General features: G+C 26.8%; 5 protein-coding genes across 5 annotated transcripts; 4 read left to right on the forward strand and 1 right to left on the reverse strand.

Annotated features, from left to right (window-relative positions):
• Nucleotides 1-1,812: 1,812 nt before the first annotated feature.
• OCT59_005028 (uncharacterized protein) lies at nucleotides 1,813-3,258 on the forward strand (the record flags this gene model as incomplete). The annotated part of the gene is made up of 1 exon (XM_066138110.1): nucleotides 1,813-3,258. One exon carries the CDS (start codon nucleotides 1,813-1,815, stop codon nucleotides 3,256-3,258), a length of 1,446 nt encoding a protein of 481 aa, XP_065997291.1.
• A 4,784-nt stretch (nucleotides 3,259-8,042) lies between these two features.
• On the forward strand, nucleotides 8,043-8,297 carry OCT59_005029 (uncharacterized protein; the record flags this gene model as incomplete). Its single annotated transcript, XM_066138111.1, has 1 exon — nucleotides 8,043-8,297. The coding sequence occupies one exon, from the start codon at nucleotides 8,043-8,045 to the stop codon at nucleotides 8,295-8,297; it is 255 nt and encodes an 84-aa protein (XP_065997292.1).
• Nucleotides 8,298-9,530: 1,233 nt separating this feature from the next.
• On the reverse strand, nucleotides 9,531-9,998 carry OCT59_005030 (uncharacterized protein; the record flags this gene model as incomplete). The annotated part of the gene is made up of 1 exon (XM_025331561.2): nucleotides 9,531-9,998. One exon carries the CDS (start codon nucleotides 9,996-9,998, stop codon nucleotides 9,531-9,533), a length of 468 nt encoding a protein of 155 aa, XP_025185856.1.
• A 2,422-nt stretch (nucleotides 9,999-12,420) lies between these two features.
• On the forward strand, nucleotides 12,421-16,064 carry OCT59_005031 (uncharacterized protein; the record flags this gene model as incomplete). The annotated part of the gene is made up of 10 exons (XM_066138112.1): nucleotides 12,421-12,914; nucleotides 13,035-13,154; nucleotides 13,219-13,973; nucleotides 14,045-14,401; nucleotides 14,482-14,514; nucleotides 14,622-14,975; nucleotides 15,053-15,156; nucleotides 15,236-15,345; nucleotides 15,439-15,733; nucleotides 15,807-16,064. 10 exons carry the CDS (start codon nucleotides 12,421-12,423, stop codon nucleotides 16,062-16,064), a joined length of 2,880 nt encoding a protein of 959 aa, XP_065997293.1.
• Nucleotides 16,065-17,040: 976 nt separating this feature from the next.
• Nucleotides 17,041-17,329, forward strand: OCT59_005032 (uncharacterized protein; the record flags this gene model as incomplete). Its single annotated transcript, XM_025314096.2, has 2 exons — nucleotides 17,041-17,135; nucleotides 17,215-17,329. The coding sequence occupies 2 exons, from the start codon at nucleotides 17,041-17,043 to the stop codon at nucleotides 17,327-17,329; spliced, it is 210 nt and encodes a 69-aa protein (XP_025185859.2).
• Between the last annotated feature and the right edge of the window lie 5,380 nt (nucleotides 17,330-22,709).

A 22,709-nucleotide genomic window follows, 5' to 3' on the forward strand; every position in this document is an offset into this window, starting at 1 on the left:
TCGTTTTTAAACGAAGAATGGTAAAGACGTTCTGTGGATTTGTTCCAGACCTTTAAAAGGAATTACACAAAGAATGCAAAGAACAATAGGATCATCAAAGGCGTTAATTCATACATGTAATGAAATTCTGTAAAAGGAATAATAAATAAGGATTAAAATAACTATTTTTGTTTCTTTATTAAAAAAATATGTTGTTTATTTTAATTTTTTTTAAATCAAACAATCAAATAAATAATTTCAAATGGCGTAAACATATGTGAAACAAGTAAATAAATGTATCTTATGATTCTTACAAAATTTTTACAATGAATTACTCGACACAAAGGACGTCATAGAAGCTTTCATAATTTTTATTAATAATTAATTTTACTTGATTCCAGAGGGTTCCAAATGATATTAATTTAATAAAGTTTTCTGCATTTCTGGAAACTCCGATGCATGTTGACGTTTCAGAATTGGTCATCTGTTCAGTTTAGATAATTTTTTTTTTAAAAAAAGAAAGAAAAAAAAAAGACCAATCTAAATGAAGTAACTAATCAAAGAAAAATGGGTAATAAGACTAAATTTAGATAATTAATTATTTTTTTTTTTCAAAAAATGGGGTTGATATTTTTTTTTATTTTTTAAAAAAAAGTGATATATCATAAAAATTTTGGGATTCTACGTTTTTACTATTGCAATCGATCGTAAAGAATTAAGTGATGATTAGGTGTAACGACTGTGACGTATCTGCATTACCCGTGACATCAATTTTCTTCCGCAGCCAAAATTTAAAAGAATTTTTGATAGATACAACTTTATGAAAATCGATTATAGCTTATAGGCTAATGCATTTATCTAGTAGATTTAGGAGAATAATTACAGTATTAAGGATTGGTTAACTTTTGTGATTATTCCGTAAAAAGATAGGGCGCAATAGCCGGAAAAACCCCATTACACGTCGATCGACTATAAAATTAGGCATTTTATTTCCAATGATTTTCTTTAAAAAAAAAATAAATAAATAAAAGATAGCATATGACCAATTCTGAAGCGCCAATATGCATTTTGTTTTCCGAAAATGTAGAATTATTAATAAAATTTTTCATTTTGAACTTGTTAGAATCAAGTAAACCCTTACTTAAATTAGATTTCGAAAGTTCTTTATTGATGCTTAAATTCTTTGTAAAATTATTTAATATATTCAATATATTTAATATATTATTCACATGTATTGAAATTAATAAAAACTTAATTTTATAACAGATAAATAATTAAAATAAATTAATTCCTATTTATCACTGAGATCTACAAATATACTTTATAATTAAATAAAAAAATTGCGAAAATTTTAATCATGTTATCTAAAATTCTAAATGATTTTTGTGATTTTTAATTTTAATAAACGTTATAATAATTTATCGTGAATCGAACCATAGATTATACATTCTGCTATTCCCATTCTTGAGATTATAAGAAATTTCGCGTGGGCAATATAATAGTTAATTTTTCTGCGCCAATATACCGTCATTATACACTACTATTGATTAAAATAATTGACCCACCATAAAAATAAGGAAGATTTTTTTTTTTTATGGACGCTATATTTTCAACTGCATACACTGACTGTATCGTTACAATTAACATAATATAATAAAATAAAATATAAAGCAGATCCTTACGTGACAAGTTTGAAATATCGTTATGTGATTGTCATACGTATGGCAAGCCGTGCTTGCGAATAATTTGTATTGGGGTTTTTTAGACGAAAATTATATTTAAAGGTACTATTCCAATTGGTAGAAATCAAAAAAAAAAATAATAATAATAAAAATGTCTAATCTTAATAAAGATATACTTTACTTGATATTTGAGAATCTACAATATGACTTACATACTCTATATTCATGTTCAATGGTAAATAGACTTTGGTGCGCTATTGCAATCCCAATTTTATGGAGGAATCCTTGGCTTTATCATAAAATTGTTAGTAAAAGAAATCTATTCAACGTTATCGTTCCGTACTTATCCGACGGAATGAAACAACTTATAACAAATAAAAATATTGAATCGCCTCTATTTGATTATTTATCTTTTGGCAGAAGTATCACTGTGATGGCCATAGACAATATATTAATTTCCATTGGTTCTAATTTAATTCATAATCAATTTCTTTTATTAAAACGAGAAATTTACCAACTCTTGTTAAGTAAATATTCAAAAGTACAATATCTCAACGTGGTGAACACTAATCACCGATTCTCAGAAGTTTATCCACTAATAGAATTACTCACGGAATTAGTCTGTGACACCATAATTAATCCCTCCTACCTTTGTGAATTAGGAAAAATCTGTAAATCTATACAAAAAATTAAAATAATCAATAAATGTACAAGATTTAACTATGGAATAGTAGAATTAATCAAAGCTCAAACAAATTTAAAATATTTTGAATGGAATGACGAATTCAAAGAAGATGTATTTAGAGAGGATCTATACGAAAAAGTCTTCTCCACGTTAGCAAAAAAGAAGAATGTTCTTAATCATTTGAAGGTATTCTTTTTATATGTTTACCCATACAACTATACATTGTTGTTTGATGGTGTATTATATAAATTTGATAAATTAAGATCTTTATTAATTAATTGTGATGACCTTCATTTCACGAGCGAACAATCAAATAAATTAAAATATCCTAACCTTGAGATCCTTAAAATAGATTATATAAAATTAAATGTGGCTTCTAGTGTGATTAAAAATAGCGGGGGGAATATCAAAGAAGTTATATTAAATAACCAAGATTTTGTTGAATGGGAGGAAAATTTTTCGGACGATTCTCTTGAATTTATTCGTAATATTTGCAAGTACTGCCCATTTATTGAATATTTATCACTTGCATTATCAACAACAGATACTCATTTTATAGCATTTGAAAATTTACTAAAAGTTTGTAAAAATTTGCAGTCATTATTGATAATTTTTCAATCAGATCATATGTATAATGATACAATCATAGGAGATAAGTTACTTGATATATTAATTAGTTCGAAAACAAATCTAAAAGAGATTAGATTTTTTAATAATTTCAATTTTTCTACAACAAGTTTGAAAAAGTTCTTTGAAAAGTGGAGAGGTCGACCAGCACTTTCTATGCTTACGTGTGATACAACTTATCAAGTGGATTATTACAAGAATTTATTTAAAATATATGAAAATGAAGGTGTAATTAAAAAATTTGAAGTTATATTTGAGGAATGTTTATATATTCATAATTATTGATTTTATGTTTTTTTTCGCGATATTATATATTATAAATAAATAAAGTTTTTTTTCGCAATATTATATATTCTAAATTATGTATAGTAAACGTAGTATTTGACATGATCTTTCAAATTTTAAGTATTTACAAATTATGCGTAATATTTAGAGAATATTTAAAGCACGGGAGAAATATTTGGAAAGTAGTTATATCATAAAATATGGATTATTTCGCACCTATCAACGTGTTAATTTTTAGATATTTTTGTCACACAAAGCATTACATGGCGTAGTAAGATTGGGGACGAACATTAAAAAATTTTTATTTGGTCTTGATACAATAAATTGATAAATACTTCTTCTTTAAGCCAAAAATATAATAGATATGATTCTGATAATATAAATAATATCCGTTATGGGATCTCACTTTGCGCAATAATTTCTGGATTTTTTTTTTTGTAAAATTAAAAGTACAATGAGTTTGAGTGTAAAGTTCCTATAATGTGTACAATAAAATAAATGTGAATTAGTTATATGACTTGAAAAATATAAAAAATAGACTATACAGGTGAGAAATGTGTTTTTTGTTAGTGAAATTGAAATCGTCATCTGACGCATAACATATAGTTCTATATAATTTTGTAGTAAAATTCACGTTGATATTTGTTTAGATATTAAGTTCATCGCTGCAATTATTTCCGCAGCAAATAAGCTTTTCATTGGTAAACAAGCGAATGTACACATTTTTTACACATTTTCACTTTCACAAGAACGTCATTGATAATTTTCGTAATCGTGTATTTGTTTTTAGTTCATAATTATATAGATCCGATATGTTTATAAAAAATTCTTTTTCATGTTTTTGAATTTCTGAATTATTTGTATGTAACATGATTATGTGAACTAAACAATTTTTCTTGCGAGGATCGATTGAACGAAAATTTTTGAATATTTAGAAGTGACTATTCCAACCTTCCGCGTGTAAATAGTTTGACGTGATGAGGATGATCCAGTGATCCGTTTTTTGACATGGTAATATTTGATACGTAATCTGTCATCAAAGCAATGATTAACATCGTAAGTTTTATTGAAAGGTAAAGGTGGCGTAGGTATACCCGCGGTCGAGGTAGTATTTTGAAACGATTCTTAGTCCGTTGGCGATATTGTTCCTTGAGGCGTTTCTTCTTCGAGGTAGTGATACCCTCCACCAGTTCCCATTGTTTCATAGCGTCGGTATGTTTGAACCAGATGACGGAATATAATTTGGTTTGCAGTTGTAACATAAATTCTATTGCTAGTCGTTTTGTGATGTTGAATCGATTGGTATGTTTGTTGATGAGGTCCACGAGGAGACGAGGAGTTGTGGAATGAAGTTATGCATCAATAAGTACACTGGGTGCGATTATCCGAAATAGGTCGGAAGAGAGGAGACGTGTTTAAATCTTGATTCAGAAAAAACGTCATTCGACGATGGTCCGCGTGTAAAGAAATTTTGGTATTGAGGTTCGCTTTAAAGTCTTTGATGATGCGGTTAAGTTCAGGAAGTATGGAAGAACAAAAACCTGAATGTGAAATTGTATCGTCTTCCACTTTGCAATTGATGGAATGAAGGATGATGTGAAGTTAGTATATCACCACAAGGTAATATGTGATTCAGTTTAAATGCGTCTTTCTTTGATTTCTCTGAGCTGCATACGTCTGATGTTTCGTTGTGTTTGAGCCAGGCTTGCGTAACTGGCCAATTAATGTCCGACAGTTTGTGATGCGAGAAAGTATCTTGTAACTTGGTGTTGTGGGTGAAAGAGTCAAAAGTTTGTGCGTCTGTGATGGTCTTACTGAATTTTCTAATGTCCCTATCGATGGTGCCAATAGAATCCCAAAATGATGATATAGTGGCGTCTGGGACGAATTTTGGATTGATGAAGATTGGCTGGACATCGAGGCCCTTTTTTGCTTCGGCGTCCGCTTCGTTGTAAAAGTTAAGTTGTTAGAATGTGCTTTGACTTTGTGTAGGGTGACGCTCAGGTTCATGTCGTTGATTAAATATTTGATCATGCGCCATGCATGGTAGTTGTTGATTTTTAGAACTCTTCTATCTGATGTAGGTGCGTTGTTGACGAGATGAAAAGTGTTAATACAATTTTGCGATCTGTATATATGTTGATCATGCTCTTTGGTGGGCAAATTAGTAAAGCCGTGAGGATAGCAAAGCATTCCGCTTTTGTTGATGATGACGTGAATGAAGTTTTACCATGGAAAGTATAAGGTGGAGAATTAGTATTCATTTTGACCCAACCGAATCCCATATTGGTAGTGGTCGGAGTCGTGTCTGTTAAAGAAAAGGATGGTCTTAATGCTTCACCTGTGTATAAGGTTATGTTATGTTCGCTCAATAGGGACCGTGCTAGGGTGTTCAATAATTTGATGGAATTTTCGTTTCCTATAATACAATTTGCAATGTGATACGTCAAGTGAGAAGGGGGACATTCATATTTTGTGATCAACCGCTGGTGGTGATGTGGCGTGATTAAAGAGCGGTGAGGTGTAAGTAGATGTTGTACGCGCGTCCGAAAGGTAAATAAGTTGTTAACGGGAAAAACACGTTTTTGGGGACATGTTTGGTGTCAATTTTTGGTGAATAAGATTTTTTGTGTACTGAAAATTTTGTGAGATGTAAGTAAAGTTGTAGAGATTTAGGACGAAGGTCTCGGTGATATGGAGTATGTAAATTGCATCCTTGGCAGGGGATTAAAATCGGTTGGTGTCTAGATGTGTGGTGGTTAATAATGTCGTGTTGACTAAGGTAAGTTATATAGTGTTCTCGGTAGGTTATAGAAATTGATTGTTTTTCTGTAGATGACATCATTTGTGATTCGTTTTATAAAAAAAAAATGTTATATTAATAAAAAATTTTTCAGAAAAATGATCACGTGTCCGAGTTTCTTCGGAATAAAAACTAGATTTATCAGTCTTTTCCAGATTTTTTTTTATAGGGTAATAAAGGGATATATGAGAAAAAATAAGTTCTGTATTTAACAATATCTCTTCAATCTTTAATAAAGTATGCATCTGCGAAATTCCTGCCGATTAAAAATTATATCTTTAGGTTGAACATATTTACTACCATCTGATACTGTATGTTGGCTGTAGTCAAGTACCATTTTGATACAAAAAAATAAAGTTCTAAGTTAGTATAGTAATTAGATTGTACTTATCATCGCCTCCTATTATCTGCATATTGATATCAAAGAAATATGACAAAACATTTAATATGACGATTAAAAGAAATTATCTTCTTTCATCGTTATTAACTTTATTTTACAGAATGCGTGGAAAAAGTTAAAGGTAAGTAAAATCTCGAAACTTCTTATTTTTTTTTAAAGGAAGCGTTGAGCCGTTGACTGACCAACGTTTCTTTATTTTTTTTTGTAGGTTCTTCCAATACGGAATCATGGGTGCTAGTAAGTTTCGTAATTTCGAAAATTTATTTTCTGACTTTTATTTAAAGAAACATAAACTAATGTTTCTTTTGTATCCTTTTGTAGGTTTTGGACTTTTGAGTGAATTGGGAGGCGGTAAGTTTCTTTGCGAAACTTTCTTTATTTTTATTAATTTGGAACGTTCACTAACGTTTCTCATTTTTTTTTTGGAAACGCTAGAATCGTAAATTTCGTAATGTGCCGTTAAGAAACTAAAAAAAAAAATTGTTATTATTAATTAGAAACGTTACTAACGTTTCTATATACTTTCTTTTAGGTTTCAGATCCAGAATACGTTTAGAGACACCGGAACTGTAAGTTTCTCAACGTAATATAAATTTTTTAGTTTTTATTCTTATAATTAGAAACGTTTGCTAACATTTCTATTTACTTTCTTTTGTAGGTTTCGATGGTTTCGTGCTTGGGACACTGGAATGTAAGTTACGCCAGCGAAACTTAAATTTTTTCTTTGGATCCTTTTTTCGGTGGTTAAAGTCATTAGTTTTTCATTTTATTTATCTATTTTTTTTTTTAAAAAAAAAGAAACAGTTACTAATGTTTCTTGTTTTTTTCAATTGTAGATTTTGGGTACGATTCGATACAATATAAATTACAGACGATGACTATTTACTGGGTAGTTTGTTAGAATTTTCAAGTTTTGCCTGTGAACTATGTGTTATGGTGTTATAGAAGAACAGCTAAGTTTTTTTAAAAAAATAATACCAAAATATTTCATAAGACTTTTTTTAAATTTTACAATTATTTCTTATTAGCGAAATAGAACCATTAAATCCAAATGATAATTTTCCTATTGAAATTCTTTGATGTATTTCTTCAATTCCGACAGTCAAGTACCCACCAATAAAAATTATTTAAGAAATGGCTATGAAAATCTTTTTTAGAGAAAGATATTGAAAAAGCACGAAAAGGTATGAATTAATTGAAAATTTTACAATATAAAGAGCAGTGTTGGGCAATTGGACAATTGGACGTTTTGGACATTTGTCCAAAACCTGTCCAAAACTTGTCCAAAACCAAAACCTTTTTTTCATTGGACAGGTTTTGGACAGATCACATGACAAAAAATTTAATTTTGGCCAGAATTATGACTAATTTTGGCTAATTTTAATTTTAGTTCAATTATTAAATTACTTCAAAAATCTTTAAATGTTAATTTTTAATATTATTTTAATTTTACATTAATTTTATTATTTAATTATATTAAATATTTACTTTTTTAACATTTTAACATTATATTTTCATTTTATTTTTAGTTTCAGTTAATAAATATTAGGACTCTTGAGCAGTTTTAAACTGTCCAAAACTATGTCCAAAACTATGTCCAAAACTGGTTTTGGACAGTCCAAAATTGTCCAATTAAAAAAACCAATTGGACAAGTCCAAAACCCAACACTGATAAAGAGTATAGAACAAGACAATAAAGGACAAGTCCATAATAACGCATATTGTGCCATATTTGGTCGTAACACTTTTCGTTTGAATATTTCAATATTTAAAATCATAATCCAAACTTTTTCTCCAGCGAACACTGCTTCACCATCAAATCAAGATGCATCCTAACGCGTCAATTCTCAATCTACTTCCGTTGAAATACGCGGTGATGACTCGGAAACCAAACAATCCTTATGTAACATCATCTATTGGATTAAAGCTTTTGTCTAGCAATTTTTAATATCATTCACCAAATTATTTAGTATATACTTTTAATATTATCTCGCAAGTTTAATACCAATAGTGTTGGCAAACCTGAACATCAAATGGACCAATTTACTATAGATTTAAAGTACAAATGACCAAAATATCTCAACTGCAATTATTAATCATGATAGTCGGTTAATAACACACATCACACGTTTAAAATTTAGAAATTCTCGTCCAAATGAGCTTTATTATTAAGAAAGAAAATGATGGAGCCACATTTAGCAATGAGATTAAAAAAAATTAAAACAATTCAATATCTTCGATTCATTCTTACTCTTATATTTTATAATCATGATATGCCATTCCAAAATATTATTGTAAGCTTTCTTTTGACCCTTAACGCATTGTAGCAAAAGCGATTTTATTACTGCGCCGAATTTCGAGATTACGAGGCACGTGCTAAAGATCACGATTCTTCTTTGTGAATCAGATGATTTTGTCCATTTTCTGTTATTTCTGTAAAAATGAGCCTTTCCCGGATTCCGTAATATAAGGTTATTAATTCCAGAAATATGAGTCTTTTACGGAAAAAAAGATGGAATATAAAAACAGATCGACTTTTTTTACAGGTAGAACATACATTTCTTTTACTCTTTAGGAAAATAATCTACATTTAAAAATTATATGTATTTCTTTTTGGATCTAACTCCTGATTTCAAATTAACATATACTGATTGTAAAAAGAAATGTGATGAAGTACTGTGAAGAAAACTAGTTTCTATCTGTAAAACCATACTCTATTCACTTATACGCGACTATACTTAAACATTAAATACTGCACATTCGCACCGTGGACTGACATTAAAAAATAGAATTATAAAATTACGTAATTAAATTAATTTATCGTCAAAATCTTTAAACTCGTAATTCTCTTTTACTCTTTTATTTTAAAGATGAATTAACGTTAAAATCTGAGTTTTTTTTCATAATTTATTTCTTAATATTTTTCAATACCACGCACCTAAACATATTTCAATTCAATTAATTATAATTGTTCCAGCTAATTTGTATATGATATGAAATACAAAACAAGATGAAATAGGTCATATAAAATTTAACATGATACAAGATGTAAACCGCACCGCAGTTTAATCAATCATTGAAATCAAAAAATTTCTTTAAAAAATAATAATCTACGATGATGGTCCCAAATTCTCCATGTTCTTTCGTATTCGTCCAAATAACTCCTAATCCATGATCTGCAAATGAGTCAATAGTTGAATAATCATCATTTGAGAAGGTAGAAGTAGATATACTAGTTGATGTATCATAACCACAACTTGTGGTTTCGCTAGAAATAGATTCATCACCTTCACCATCTTTCTCATCATAATTTGTATCTAAATTAATACATAAAAATGTTTGTTCTTTGTTATTTAAATAATAATATTTATTCTTTAGTTTGGTATTAAAAATATCATGTAATGCTTTGTAAATTATTAATATATTCAATATCTTCCAAAGAAGGAGAATATAATGTTCGAGTGTAAGATTCGGTGATATTAATGATATCTCTTTAGATAATTGAACGATCAAATTCAAATTTTGATAATGTAACATATCTAGTTAAAATCGTCATTAGAAGGATTGTAAAATAAGTTATATTTTATTATTCGCGAGTTTGACGCGAAATAACAAATATTTCATTTAAGAAAATTTGATAAAATTATGAAAAAAAAACACCATTCTCGTTCTAATTCTCGTTCTATATATTATCCAAAGAACAATTGTCATTCTAATCACGTGCACCATGATCCATTAATATTTTTTATACATTGCATAAATAAATGTGCATCAAATCTAATTGTCACGCCAATGCATAATATACTTTCTGCATTGGTGTGATAATTAATGCTGTAGAATTTTATAAATGGAAATGGGCGACAAAAAAAAAAATTTTTTTTTCTTTTTTCTTTTTTTTTCTAAAAAAAAGGGTAAAAAAAAAACTAATAATAATTGAATAATAATAGAATATGCCTACTTTGTTTCACCTTTAATAACAGATGAATATTTGGGACATCATATGATTACTTACTTAGCACATGAATTGTATTACCATCGATAATAGCCCAGAGGTAATTTCTCTTTTCATGACAATTGTTCAGGCATTCTATTTATGAAGTTTTACATACAATATTAACTAATATATTATATTTGAATAAATGTTTCCATATACAGTAAGACATACTGTACAGTAACTCGTGGAGGTAATACAACCACTTTGATTAAAGCAAGTCGCCTTTCTTTAAGTACAATTATTCAAAGGTTCGTAAGTACTTAAAGTAAAGGCTCCTTGAAGGATTAAACTCTTAGGAATTATAGATATTTTCAAACACTCGAATGTATAATGACTTCAGAGTGTAATTTGATCACTTTGATCAAAAGTAAATTATCTTTTTGAAGCAAAGTTGTTCAACGAGCGTGATGAAGTTCTCATCAAGGTTAGTATTGATGCATTAAACGCTCAACGCAACGAATATCTGTTCTAACTCTCTCTCATTGTGCAACTAATTTAGAGCGCATTTTGACCAATGACCAGCCCTTCTGATGATAAGTTAATTTCGAGAATAAATAGTAATCATTAAGGTTGGATCAATACTCATAGAATTATTGATAATTTTTATAATAACATTAATGTCCATATTTTATATTATAAATTTTTTTTAACAAAACTAATAATTAATCTTTATAGCTTTAGGAAAATGAGTTTTTTCTTTAACCTCGGAATGCGTAAAAATGAGCCTTTCACGGATCCATTCACCGGAAAATGTAAATAATTCGATAAATTCCGTGATATAAGGTTATTAATTCCGGAAATATGAGCCTTTTACGGAAAAAAAGATGGAATATAAAAAACGGATCGACTTTTTTTACAGGGATCATTAAAAAAAAAACAAAAAGTTCCGTCAGTAAGTTCATATCATATTAAATACGTCATCCTAATTAATTATCCAAATTAACATTATTCTTTTGCATTTAGGAATTATGCTCCCTTGGTCTTTCCAATTTTTGACCCTTATAAATACTCAACCCCTCAAAAATCAACACGTTAGTTAAATATTCTTTTTACCTCATTAAATTACCATCTATTATCGAACATTTAAACACAATGCGGAATATCTGCATTACATTATGTATCACATCTATTTAATTATGAACTAAAGGGCGTAAATACTTTATATACTGTATAATCAAATGATAATTATTAGATATTTTTAGTGGAGGTCCGGTTTTGATAGCTTACCTGTCCTGATTTTAAGACAATTTTTAAAAACTATTAGTATAATAAAAACTCTAGTTCCAAATCCATAGATGAAATTGATAAAGTCGCCAAGTTATAATTTTTTTTTTCTCGTTAGCGGCGTGCGCGACGATATTTATTAAAAGTATTGTATATATATATATATATATATATTACTGTGTTATTAAATGAGAAGCCAAATTTAATGGTTTAAAAAAAAAAATTATAAATATAAATCTAGGGTAAAAAGCCCTAATAAATATGATTTAGCGTGTAACTTGGGTAACCTATTCATTAATCAGGCTATATTCATAGTAAAATTACTTTAGGCTATATTATGAGCCATAGTAATATATATAACGGGAATTAATATAGCCGATTTCCTGATTTTCCCGATTTATTCCTGATTAAAACTCGATGAGGGCGTGATGATTTCATTCTCAAAGCTGCATTGTTTATTTATTTATTATCTTAGCCTATATGTAATTTCTAAATAAAGTAGTTTTATATAAAAATAATAATAGAATTCACGGAACTTAAAATAACCTTTAGTATTATATATTAAATAAATAAATAAAAGAGTGACAATATTTGATGTGGTCCTCTTATAAAGTAAGCGTTGAAATAATTTAATAATTTTTTATGCGCTACAAATTAATTTTTTATTATAACAAAAACCGATAAATTATATTTTTTTTTTTATTGTTTTATTAAAAAAAGTATTTATTAAAAATCTTAATTATGTATATTATAATTAATTCATCACATCTACCATTACAACAAAGGAGACTAATAATCCATAATAATCATTGTCATTTACTTTATTTTATTATTTTAATTTTTTTATTTTTTAATAATTTTATATTACTTTGTAATGCACAACAACATGATACTTATTTAACTCATTTTGAGGACCCTTCAAAAGGATTAACTATTTTTGACAGTTATACTTATAGGGATGGAACCATTTTATTACAACTTGCCCATTTTAATGAGGATGAATCATGTATTGATCCAAATTTAAATTTGGATATTGTATTTCCTAATGGAGCTATTAAACCATTAAATGTTTCTTCTTATCAAATTCCCATTTATAATTATTGTATGTTGGATGATGTATTTATCAATTCTATTATAAATGAAGATACAATTTTAATAACTTATTTTTATGGAGATAATGCTGCGACAACAATACATATGGGAATGATCATTGATTGGGACGGAAATTGGTTGCAGTAAGTATTTACTTAATTTGGTGTGTTTTTTTTTATAAATTTTTATATACTTATATATATATATTATATATATATATATATATATATATTATTATTCTTATTATTATTATTTTTTCTTAGGAATATTGAATTGGGAATTGGAATCGGAAAGATTAACATTAATATAAATGATGATTCAGGATTTATGTGGACTCGACAGGTTAATGATACTACCATTGCATGGTCACAATTTATTCCATCGTAAGTTTAATCAAATATAAAATATAATACAAACTTTTATTAAAATTTTATATTTGAAATTTAGACCGTCAAAACCAACGGAAATTAAGAAAATAGGATCAGGTTTTATATCTATTAGTCCATTATCAATAATTACATCATTTCAAATGTTTACTTCAAGTGATGGAGGGAACGGTTTTACCCTTGTAACCAAAATTCAAAAATCAACCGACTATTACATCACGGACCCAATTTGGGAAGTTCACGCGATTTTTTTAGATAAAGACGCTGATAGAATTAGTCCTCCATATTTACTTTATCAAACTTCAGTAGATTGGGCTGATTTAGTTTTAGAATTTTGTCGGAAAACTACTGATGGTGGTGGTTATAATTGTTTATTGTCTATAAAAAATAATGAACCCGCACCGAAACAACCAAACCAACCGAAACAACCAAAAGGAAAAGGAAAAACAGTAACTTCAACACCAATAACTATTACAACACGTTATCGATTGTCATTTTTATCTAGCGGCTCAGTAACAAGTGTTAAAAAATTATCAAATTTTGGTAATAACCCTAATAGGAACATTGAAAGGTTTATCCCGTTATATAGTGGAGGATTTTTGATTGTATATAATGCAGATGAATTTGGAAGAAGATCAGGATTTTTTTTAACGCAAGAAGGTGAATATGTTGGTGTATGGGAAGGATTTAATAATGATATATATCATTATTCTTATCTTGAACATAATGAAACAATGTGGGGAATGATAGTACAAAATGCTCCTTATTATTGGACTATTACAACTGATCGTTTACATGATAAAGATGTTGTGCATAGTAAGTTTATTGTTTATTTTTATAATACATTGTAAACTTATCTAACTACTATTAAATAATTGATTAATTAGATTATGAACATAGAAATCCAAATATCGTAGAAACAACTCCTAATAATATAATTATGAAAAAAGATCTTGATAAAATTATAATAAATTATAATAAGCCCGTAATTTTCTCATTTGGTAACATATCGATTTATCAAGTTTTTGATGATGGAAAAGAATTATTACGTCAAACATATCCTGGAAGGTCAAAATATACTTCAACCATTAACGATACAATTGTAAATATAAAAGTACTTTCAAGTACTTTTAGTAATCCAGAAGCAAATTATTTTATTACAATTGATGATGGTTTTGTAAATTCTAAACAATATAATGAGGCGATTATGGGAATTAATAAGAAAGTTTGGTTTATAAATACGTGTAAGTATTATTATCGTAAAAAATATTGATTAATCTAATTATAATAATATTTATATTTGATTTTATTTGATTTTTTTTAGCTTGGAACGAACCCGATTCATGTTTACGTAAAAGTTATTAAAACTTACATTAGTTTATTATTAACTCTATTTATTGATTTAAGCACTCAATTTTATTTTCTCTTTTATCATAATCTCTTTCCCTTGCTGGCACTAAATAGCATCCGCTACTATATTATTAAGACTTAATGCTGAAGGGACAAAATATATAAACGGTCTTAGTTCGGATGGATTTAAAATTTTTTATAACGATTTAATGAATGAATTATCTGAAATTATCCCAGTTGATAGATCTAGGTTATCTGATACAGGAAAATTTCAAAGTGATCCATTTGATTCTAATCAGTTTACTATTTTACAAGTAGAAATATCACAACCGACTAAATTAACAAAACCTTGTGTTAAAGACATAATAAGCAACTTAGATTCTTTAATTAGAAATAAAGATTTTACACTTATATCTCATTATCCTTTAACTAATTTGTTGGATGAGGATTTCGGTACTACGATAACACGTAAGTTATTCGCAAAACTGTACTTTTTACATTCTCATCATAATTAATTTTTTTTTTTTAAAAAAAAATAATGTTAGCTGACGGATGGAATGCCAAAATGAAATTGAGTCTAATATTTTTCTCGGGTGGAGCAATATTAATCATTGTTATATTCTTTATAGTAAGATATCGAAATCCACAGGTAAGAATACAAATATAAATAATGCTTTTATTTCATCAAAAAAAAAAAATCAGTAATTAAATTATTCGTAATATCCTAGGCACGAAATATTTTGATATTTTCGTTTGCGTTAATAATTTTAGATTTTATTTTGGACATTGCATTCGTTATATATTACGCACAACAAGTTCTCTCATTTTTTATACCAAGGTATTTTATGTTAAAATATCGTTTTTTCTTTTGTTCTTTAATTCTAAGATATAGGAATACATTTATTCATTTACTTATTTATTATTTTTAAAGCATCTTGTTTTTAGTTGGACCAATTGGATTTAATTCAATTCTCGCATTATACATAATATTAAAAGAAAAATATACAAATGAAAAATTTAGCAAGTGGCTTATGAATAATACAAAACTAGTATCAATGTTTACAATTTTATCTTCAGCTGACGTCGCCATCTTAAATATGATTAGTTCACGATTAGCAAATTTACGTTATTTTTGCGCACCTATATCAAAAGAAGCAGAAGTTAAAATATTTTGGGGAAGTTTTGCAAACATCTTTATTGAAGATGTACCACAATTTATAATTAGAGTAAGCAATCTTTTATTTATTTATTTTTTTTTTTTCCGACGAATTTTATTGAAATAATTCAATTATTCTGTAGATCATGTATTTACAACGGAATAGTATTATATATGATCCAATTCCTATATTTTCTTTAATATCCGCTGGTATTTCGATAATATTTAGTCTTATTGGAAGAACATTTGATGCGCTATATTATAAAATACCTTTTTCTGAAAGACAAAATATAAAACATGAAGAACCTCCTACAAATGTAATCGAAATAAATTCAAATAAGAGTATTGAAATATCCGAAGATCAATTAAGAAAGGATGATGATACTATAGAAATTACATAAAGAATTTTTTCTTACATTATTGTTATGTATTTCTATTTCTTTAAAAAAAAAACAAGGAAATAGACATTCAAAAAGGTTTAAAAAAAATAAAATTTTGTTTCGACTATTATTATTATTAAGAAGTCCTAGAAAGGTAACGGAAAAAATTCGAACTTTTTTATATAAAACAATCTAAAACCTTTTTCGTATGATTTGAGCTTTTATTTGCATCACATTTACACTTTTGTTGTTATAATATTAGCCAATTTATTGGTTTTTACGCGCGCTTTAAATTATGGCCAAATTTACCGAAATAAATTATCTGATACAATTTGAATCTGTAATATTTGATTACTCTTTGTTCACAAACTTATAAAATTGTACATAAGTGATAATTTCCATAATACAAGGATCTAACAATTAAAAGTATTATTTATCGTTACACGAAATTAAACCTTTAACAAGGACTCATAATCTAAAATTAGAAATTGATTTTTTTTTCTTTACTTTTCCTTTTTTGAATAAAACGTTAAAAATACTACTAAAAACAAGTTCAATCAATTACCTCATCTGGATTATTAAAAAATTCGACTTTTTTTTGTTTTCTTTATTTAAAAAATATTACTACTGTATTAAACAAGCTCAACATAAAAAACAAGCTAAAATAAAATTTAATTATTAAATTACGTCGTTATATTAAAGATGAAAGAAAGAAATATTTAAATATTTGAAAAGTTTTATTCCAAAAAAGTAAGTACCTTAAGTACCTAAGTACCAAATTTATTGTTTGTATTTAATTTTTTGTTGTTGATTTAAGGGAATACAGGCCCTATTTAATAAATAATATTGAAAAAATCAATATATAAATGGCTTTCCAGCAGAATTTCACCAATTCAACTAATTCAGAAAATCAAATAAAATTTTTTTAAAAAAATAATTCTTTTAAATAAGAAATTAAAAATATCCAATCACAAAAAGATCCAAACACTATATAAAAATGAATTCGCGTCAAATTTTCTTTGCTCTCTTGATTGTGCTTATGGCTACTATCGTAACAGCCTCTCCTTTGAATTTAGATCAATTAATTGAAAGGTAAATACAAATACAATATTATTACTTTTTAAAAAACAACGAAAGAAATCTATTAATTTTATTAATTTAATCATTAAAGGAAAAATGCTCAAAAAGACGAAAGTCCATCGAAAGAAAAAAACGGCGAAGTTAAGGCTACGCTTTCGAGACCTGGCAGAGATACTTCGGGAAATTATGAAAGGGACCTAGTATAGATCCTTCGCTAGATCATAATTGATTGCATTATTATAAATTAAAGAATATTTTATATATATAAAAAAAATTACATAAAGTCTTAAATTATTAACCTCATTCCCCTTCAATTTTTCAATTTCATTTTTATTCTTTTCAATTTCATTTTTTTTTCATTTCTAACTTCGATATTGTTTGTTTCTTTATAATCTGTGCCGTTAATTTCTATTTTGAAAAGAATAAAATAAAAATGTGATTAACAAAATACCTTTTAAAGATTAGTTATTTTATAATTTGACACCGTTCGTGTAATATGCCTGTAGTATCAGGTTAGCCGGTTAATCATCCGATAAAAAGAAATTTGGACTAAAAAAATCTAAGAAATATAAGAATATAAAAAAAATTTTTTTCGTAGTTTGTTCTACTTTGCAGAAACCCGCGATTTGATTACCATGCAGTTAAGAAATCGCCATCAAATCACAACGATCTATTATCCAACATGTGACGACATGGTATCAAAATACCAAACGATCTCGCGATAACATATCTTTACGAAGTTGTAAAATGCTATTAAATAGGTGAGAATTAGTAGTGAAAATTAATCTAAGATATTTCTTAGATGTATTAAATATTATTTGGCGATGAATCTGCCAATTTATTTTATTCGTATTTTTTATAATAAATTCATTGAAATTTTTAACATCGAGAAAAGCCTTATGTATCATGTGATACATGTGATATTATAAAATAACCATAGTGATCTAAACTTTTTTTAACTTAGCAATCATTAATATAAAAATAAACTATTTTTAACTTTTAAACTTTTTTTCTAACGAAAATCTTCCCTTTTGCTCTTTACCCATTTCTTTCCTTCATTTTTCTCTTCATTCCTTCTCCTCTTCATTGTTTTATATCTTTTTTTAAAAAAAAAATTATTTTCTTTATGGTTTTTTTAACCGTCATATTTTTAATTTTTTTTTATAAAAAGATAAATTTCGTTTTTCTGCCTCGTCCTTTATTTCTTTTCTCGTATTTTATTTAAAAAAGAGTTGAAGAAAACCCACAAAAAAAATCAAATTCTATAATGATAATAAAACGTTATAACATTTCAATTTTTTTTCTTTTTTTAGGCGGCTCCCTCGGTCTCCTATGCGACATTTTGTAAGTTTTAGAAAAAAATTTTTTTTCTTTAATTTATTTTAATGAACGGTCACTAACAGTTCATTTTTTTTCGGGTAGTTCTTCGGGTCTCTTTGGACACGTGGGATTCATTTTTGGTAAGTTTTTTTTCTCTGTTTTAGTTTATTTATTCTAACGAAACGTACTATGTTAACGTTTCAAATTTTATCTTTTTTTTATATGGGATGAGGAAAGAAAATTGGGGTTATATGTTTTTCGAATTTTATTCTTTTGTTTTAGATGACTTTTCTAGACGGGGGGATGAGATTTGAAGGTTTTTTTAAAAATTTTTTTTGTAAAATGTTTTACTAATTTAGATATCGATGAGGTACCTTTTCTAAGCTTAGGGATTTTGTAGAGTGTCGTGAAAGTTGAATTAAACCAAGTCGGATTAAAGATACTGTACCAAGAAGCGAAAATCTTAGAACTTCACAATGGAATTATAAAAGATAAATGTGAGTTTCAAAATAATTTCGAAACTAAATTTAAAAAGATATTTTAATAACATTGTTTATCTTGCGTTGATATACTCCAGTATACGGGTGTGAACAACTACTAGCTAGTGTTGATCAACGTGTATACGGTGTGAATCAACACTTACCGAACTTCCTGATGTCTTTCATAAGACACCAGCCCCATCTTTGTTACAGGAACCCCGGAGGTGTGTTTCAGAATACTTTCAAAGACTTTCTTTTAAAAAACATTTTAATACGTAATAACCTTTATTTATTTATTTTTTTTATTTATTTTTTTTTTTTAGAGTAATGGCTCCAAATATAGGAATACCAGAATTCTAGTAAGTTTTGAAAATTTCGAAAATAATTTTATTAATAAAGTTAAGAGAACATTTAACATTATAAGAAAATTTATATCTATGTTTATTGAACAATTAGTTTTATTTATAGATTGAATAATTATTGTATGATTAATTAGATTTAGGATAGAACAATTTAATATTTCTAAATAAAGTTTTTAATATATCAACTTTAAAATAAATAAACTATAACTTTACTGCAATGTTTACTATAACTTAAACATGGCATTTAATACATATAATTTAAATATACATTTACTATATGTTATATACTATTTTTGCACGAGCCGGAACTTTATACATACGATCCATCGATCCGCGTAAACTTATAATCAAGATTTGGTCACGATATGATATTAAATCAGTTCTTTGATAAAGTTTTGATATAGTTACGATATGGTTTCGATTTTAAAAGTTTCTGCAAAGTAAAGGAAACAGTAATTTCCTTTTATGTTACAATCGTGAGTATCTGTTACATAGGTATTTGTTATCTAACTACAGTTAAAGCAATCATCAAACACTATTTTTTTTATATTGTGAGGAAAAAAAAATTATATATAAGTAAAGATCGAAGAAAAAATAATTTTTATTTTTGATCTATTACAAGTAAATATTCTGTTAAACAAAACACATTTTATATACAAAGAACGAAATACAAACATGAATTACCAATTCTTCTTAATAAATGTTATTTTTTTGGTCATGTTAATTACAATTACCGCTGTTCTCGCCAATTGAGTATGAATTAATAACAAATTTTTTTCTCGGGAGAAGCATAATTATATTTTCTATAGTAAGGTATCGAAATCCACAGGCAAGAATTCAAATATACTAGTATATAATGATATTATTTCATCAGAAAAAATACAAAAATACGGTAACTATTATTTATTTACTAACTAATATTTTTAAAGCATCTTTTTTTAGTTGGACCAATTGAATTTAATTCAATTCTCGCATTATACATATATATATATATATAAATAATATTAAAAGAAAAATATAATTTAGCAAGTGGCTTATGAATTTTACTTCAGCTGACGTCGCCATCTTGAATGTGATTAGTTTACGGTTAGAAAATTTACGTTATTTTTGCGTACCTAGTATATCAAAAGAAGCAGAAGTTAAAATATTTTGGGGAAGTTTTACAAACTTCTTTATTGAAGATGTACCACAATTTATAATTAGAGTAAGCAATCATTTATTTATTTATTTATTTCCAACGAATTTTATTGAAATAATTCAATTATTCTGTAGATCATGTATTTACAACGGAATAGTATTATATATGATCAAATTTACCGAAATAAATTATCTGATACAATTTGAATCTGTAATATTTGATTACTCTTTGTTCACAAAACTTATAAAAATGTACTTAAGTGATAATTGTTTCCATAATACAAGGATCTAACAATTAAAAGTATTATTTATCGTTACACGAAATTAAAACTTTAACAAGGACTCATAATCTAAAATTAGAAATTGATTTTTTTTTTCTTTATTTTTCCTTTTTTGAATAAAACGTTAAAATACTACTAAAAACAAGTTCAATCAATTACCTCATCTGATTTATTAAAAAATTCGACTTTTTTTTGTTTTCTTTATTTAAAAAATATTACTACTGTATTAAACAAGCCCAACATAAAAAACAAAGCTAAAATAAATTTAATTATTAAATTACGTCGTTACATTAAAGATGAAAGAAAGAAATATTTAAATATTTGAAAAGTTTTATTCCAAAAAAGTACCAAATTTATTGTTTGTATTTAATTCATTTTTGTTGTTGATCATTTAAGGGAATACAGGCTCTATTTAATAAATAATATTGAAAAAAATCAATATATAGATGGCTTTCCAGCAGAATTTCACCAATTCAACTAATTCAGAAAATCAAATAAAATTTTTTTTAAAAAATAATTCTTTTAAATAAGAAATTAAAAATATCCAAATAAACACAAAAAGATCCAAACACTATAAAAATGAATTCGCGTCAAATCTTCTTTGCTCTCTTGATTGTGCTTATGGCTACTATCGTAACAGCCTCTCCTTTGAATTTAGATCAATTAATTGAAAGGTAAATACAAATACAATATTATTACTTTTTAAAAACCAATGAAAGAAATCAATTAATTTTATTAATGTAATCATTAAAGAAAAAATGCTCAAAAAGACGAAAATCCATTGAAAGAAAAAAACGGCAAAGTTAAGTCTACGTTTGCATCTAGCGATGATAATGATCCGTTTACACCCTAGTTTATTCGTCATCATGTTCTGTATATTAGAAACTCATTGTCAAGTATCATTCATTCTCAATTTCAAAACATGACATCAATAATTGATCGCATTATTATAAATTATAGAATATTTTATATATATAAAAAAAATTACATAAAGTCTTAAATTATTAACCTCATTCCCCTTCAATTTCATTTTTTTTTCATTTTAACTTCGATATTGTTTGTTTCTTTATAATTTGTGCCGTTAATTTCTATTTTGAAAAGAATAAAATAAAAATGTGATTAACAAAATACCTTTTAAAGATTAGTTATTTTATAAGAACCTTTAATTTGACACCGTTTCGTGTAATATGCCTGTAGTATCAGTTAGCCGGTTAATCATCCGATAAAAAGAAATTTGGACTAAAAAAAATCTAAATATAAGAATATAAAAAAAATTTTTTCGTAGTTTGTTCTACTTTGCAGAAACCCGCGATTTGTTACCATGCAGTTAAGAAATCGCCATCAAATCACAACGATCTATTATCCAACATGTGACGACATGGTATCAAAATACCAAACGATCTCGCGATAACATATCTTTACGAAGTTGTAAAATGCTATTAAATAGGTGAGAATTAGTAGTGAAAATTAATCTAAGATATTTCTTAGATGTATTAAATATTATTTAGCGATGAATCTGCCAATTTATTTTATTCATATTTTTATAATAAATTTTTAACATCGGGAAAAGCCTTATGTATCATGTGATACATGTGATATTATAAAATAACCATAGTGATCTAAACTTTTTTTAACTTAGCAATCATTAATATAAAAATAAACTATTTTTAACTTTTAAACTTTTTTTCTCTAACGAAATCTTCCCTTTTGCTCTTTACCTTTCATTTTCCCCCATTTCTTTCCTTCATTTTTCTCTTCATTCCTTCTCCTCTTCATTGTTTTATATCTTTTTTTAAAAAAAAATTATTTTCTTTATGGTTTTTTTAACCGTCATGATATTTTTAATTTTTTTTATAAAAAGATAACTTTCGTTTTTCTGCCCTCGTCCTTTACTTGAAAACACATTTTATATACAAAGAACGAAATACAAACATGAATTACCGTCAATTCTTCTTAATAAATGTTATTTTTTTTGGTCATGTTAATTACAATTACCGCTGTTCTCAC

Source organism: Rhizophagus irregularis, chromosome 13 (assembly GCF_026210795.1).
Source record: "Rhizophagus irregularis chromosome 13, complete sequence".
Classification (NCBI taxonomy): domain Eukaryota; kingdom Fungi; phylum Glomeromycota; class Glomeromycetes; order Glomerales; family Glomeraceae; genus Rhizophagus; species Rhizophagus irregularis.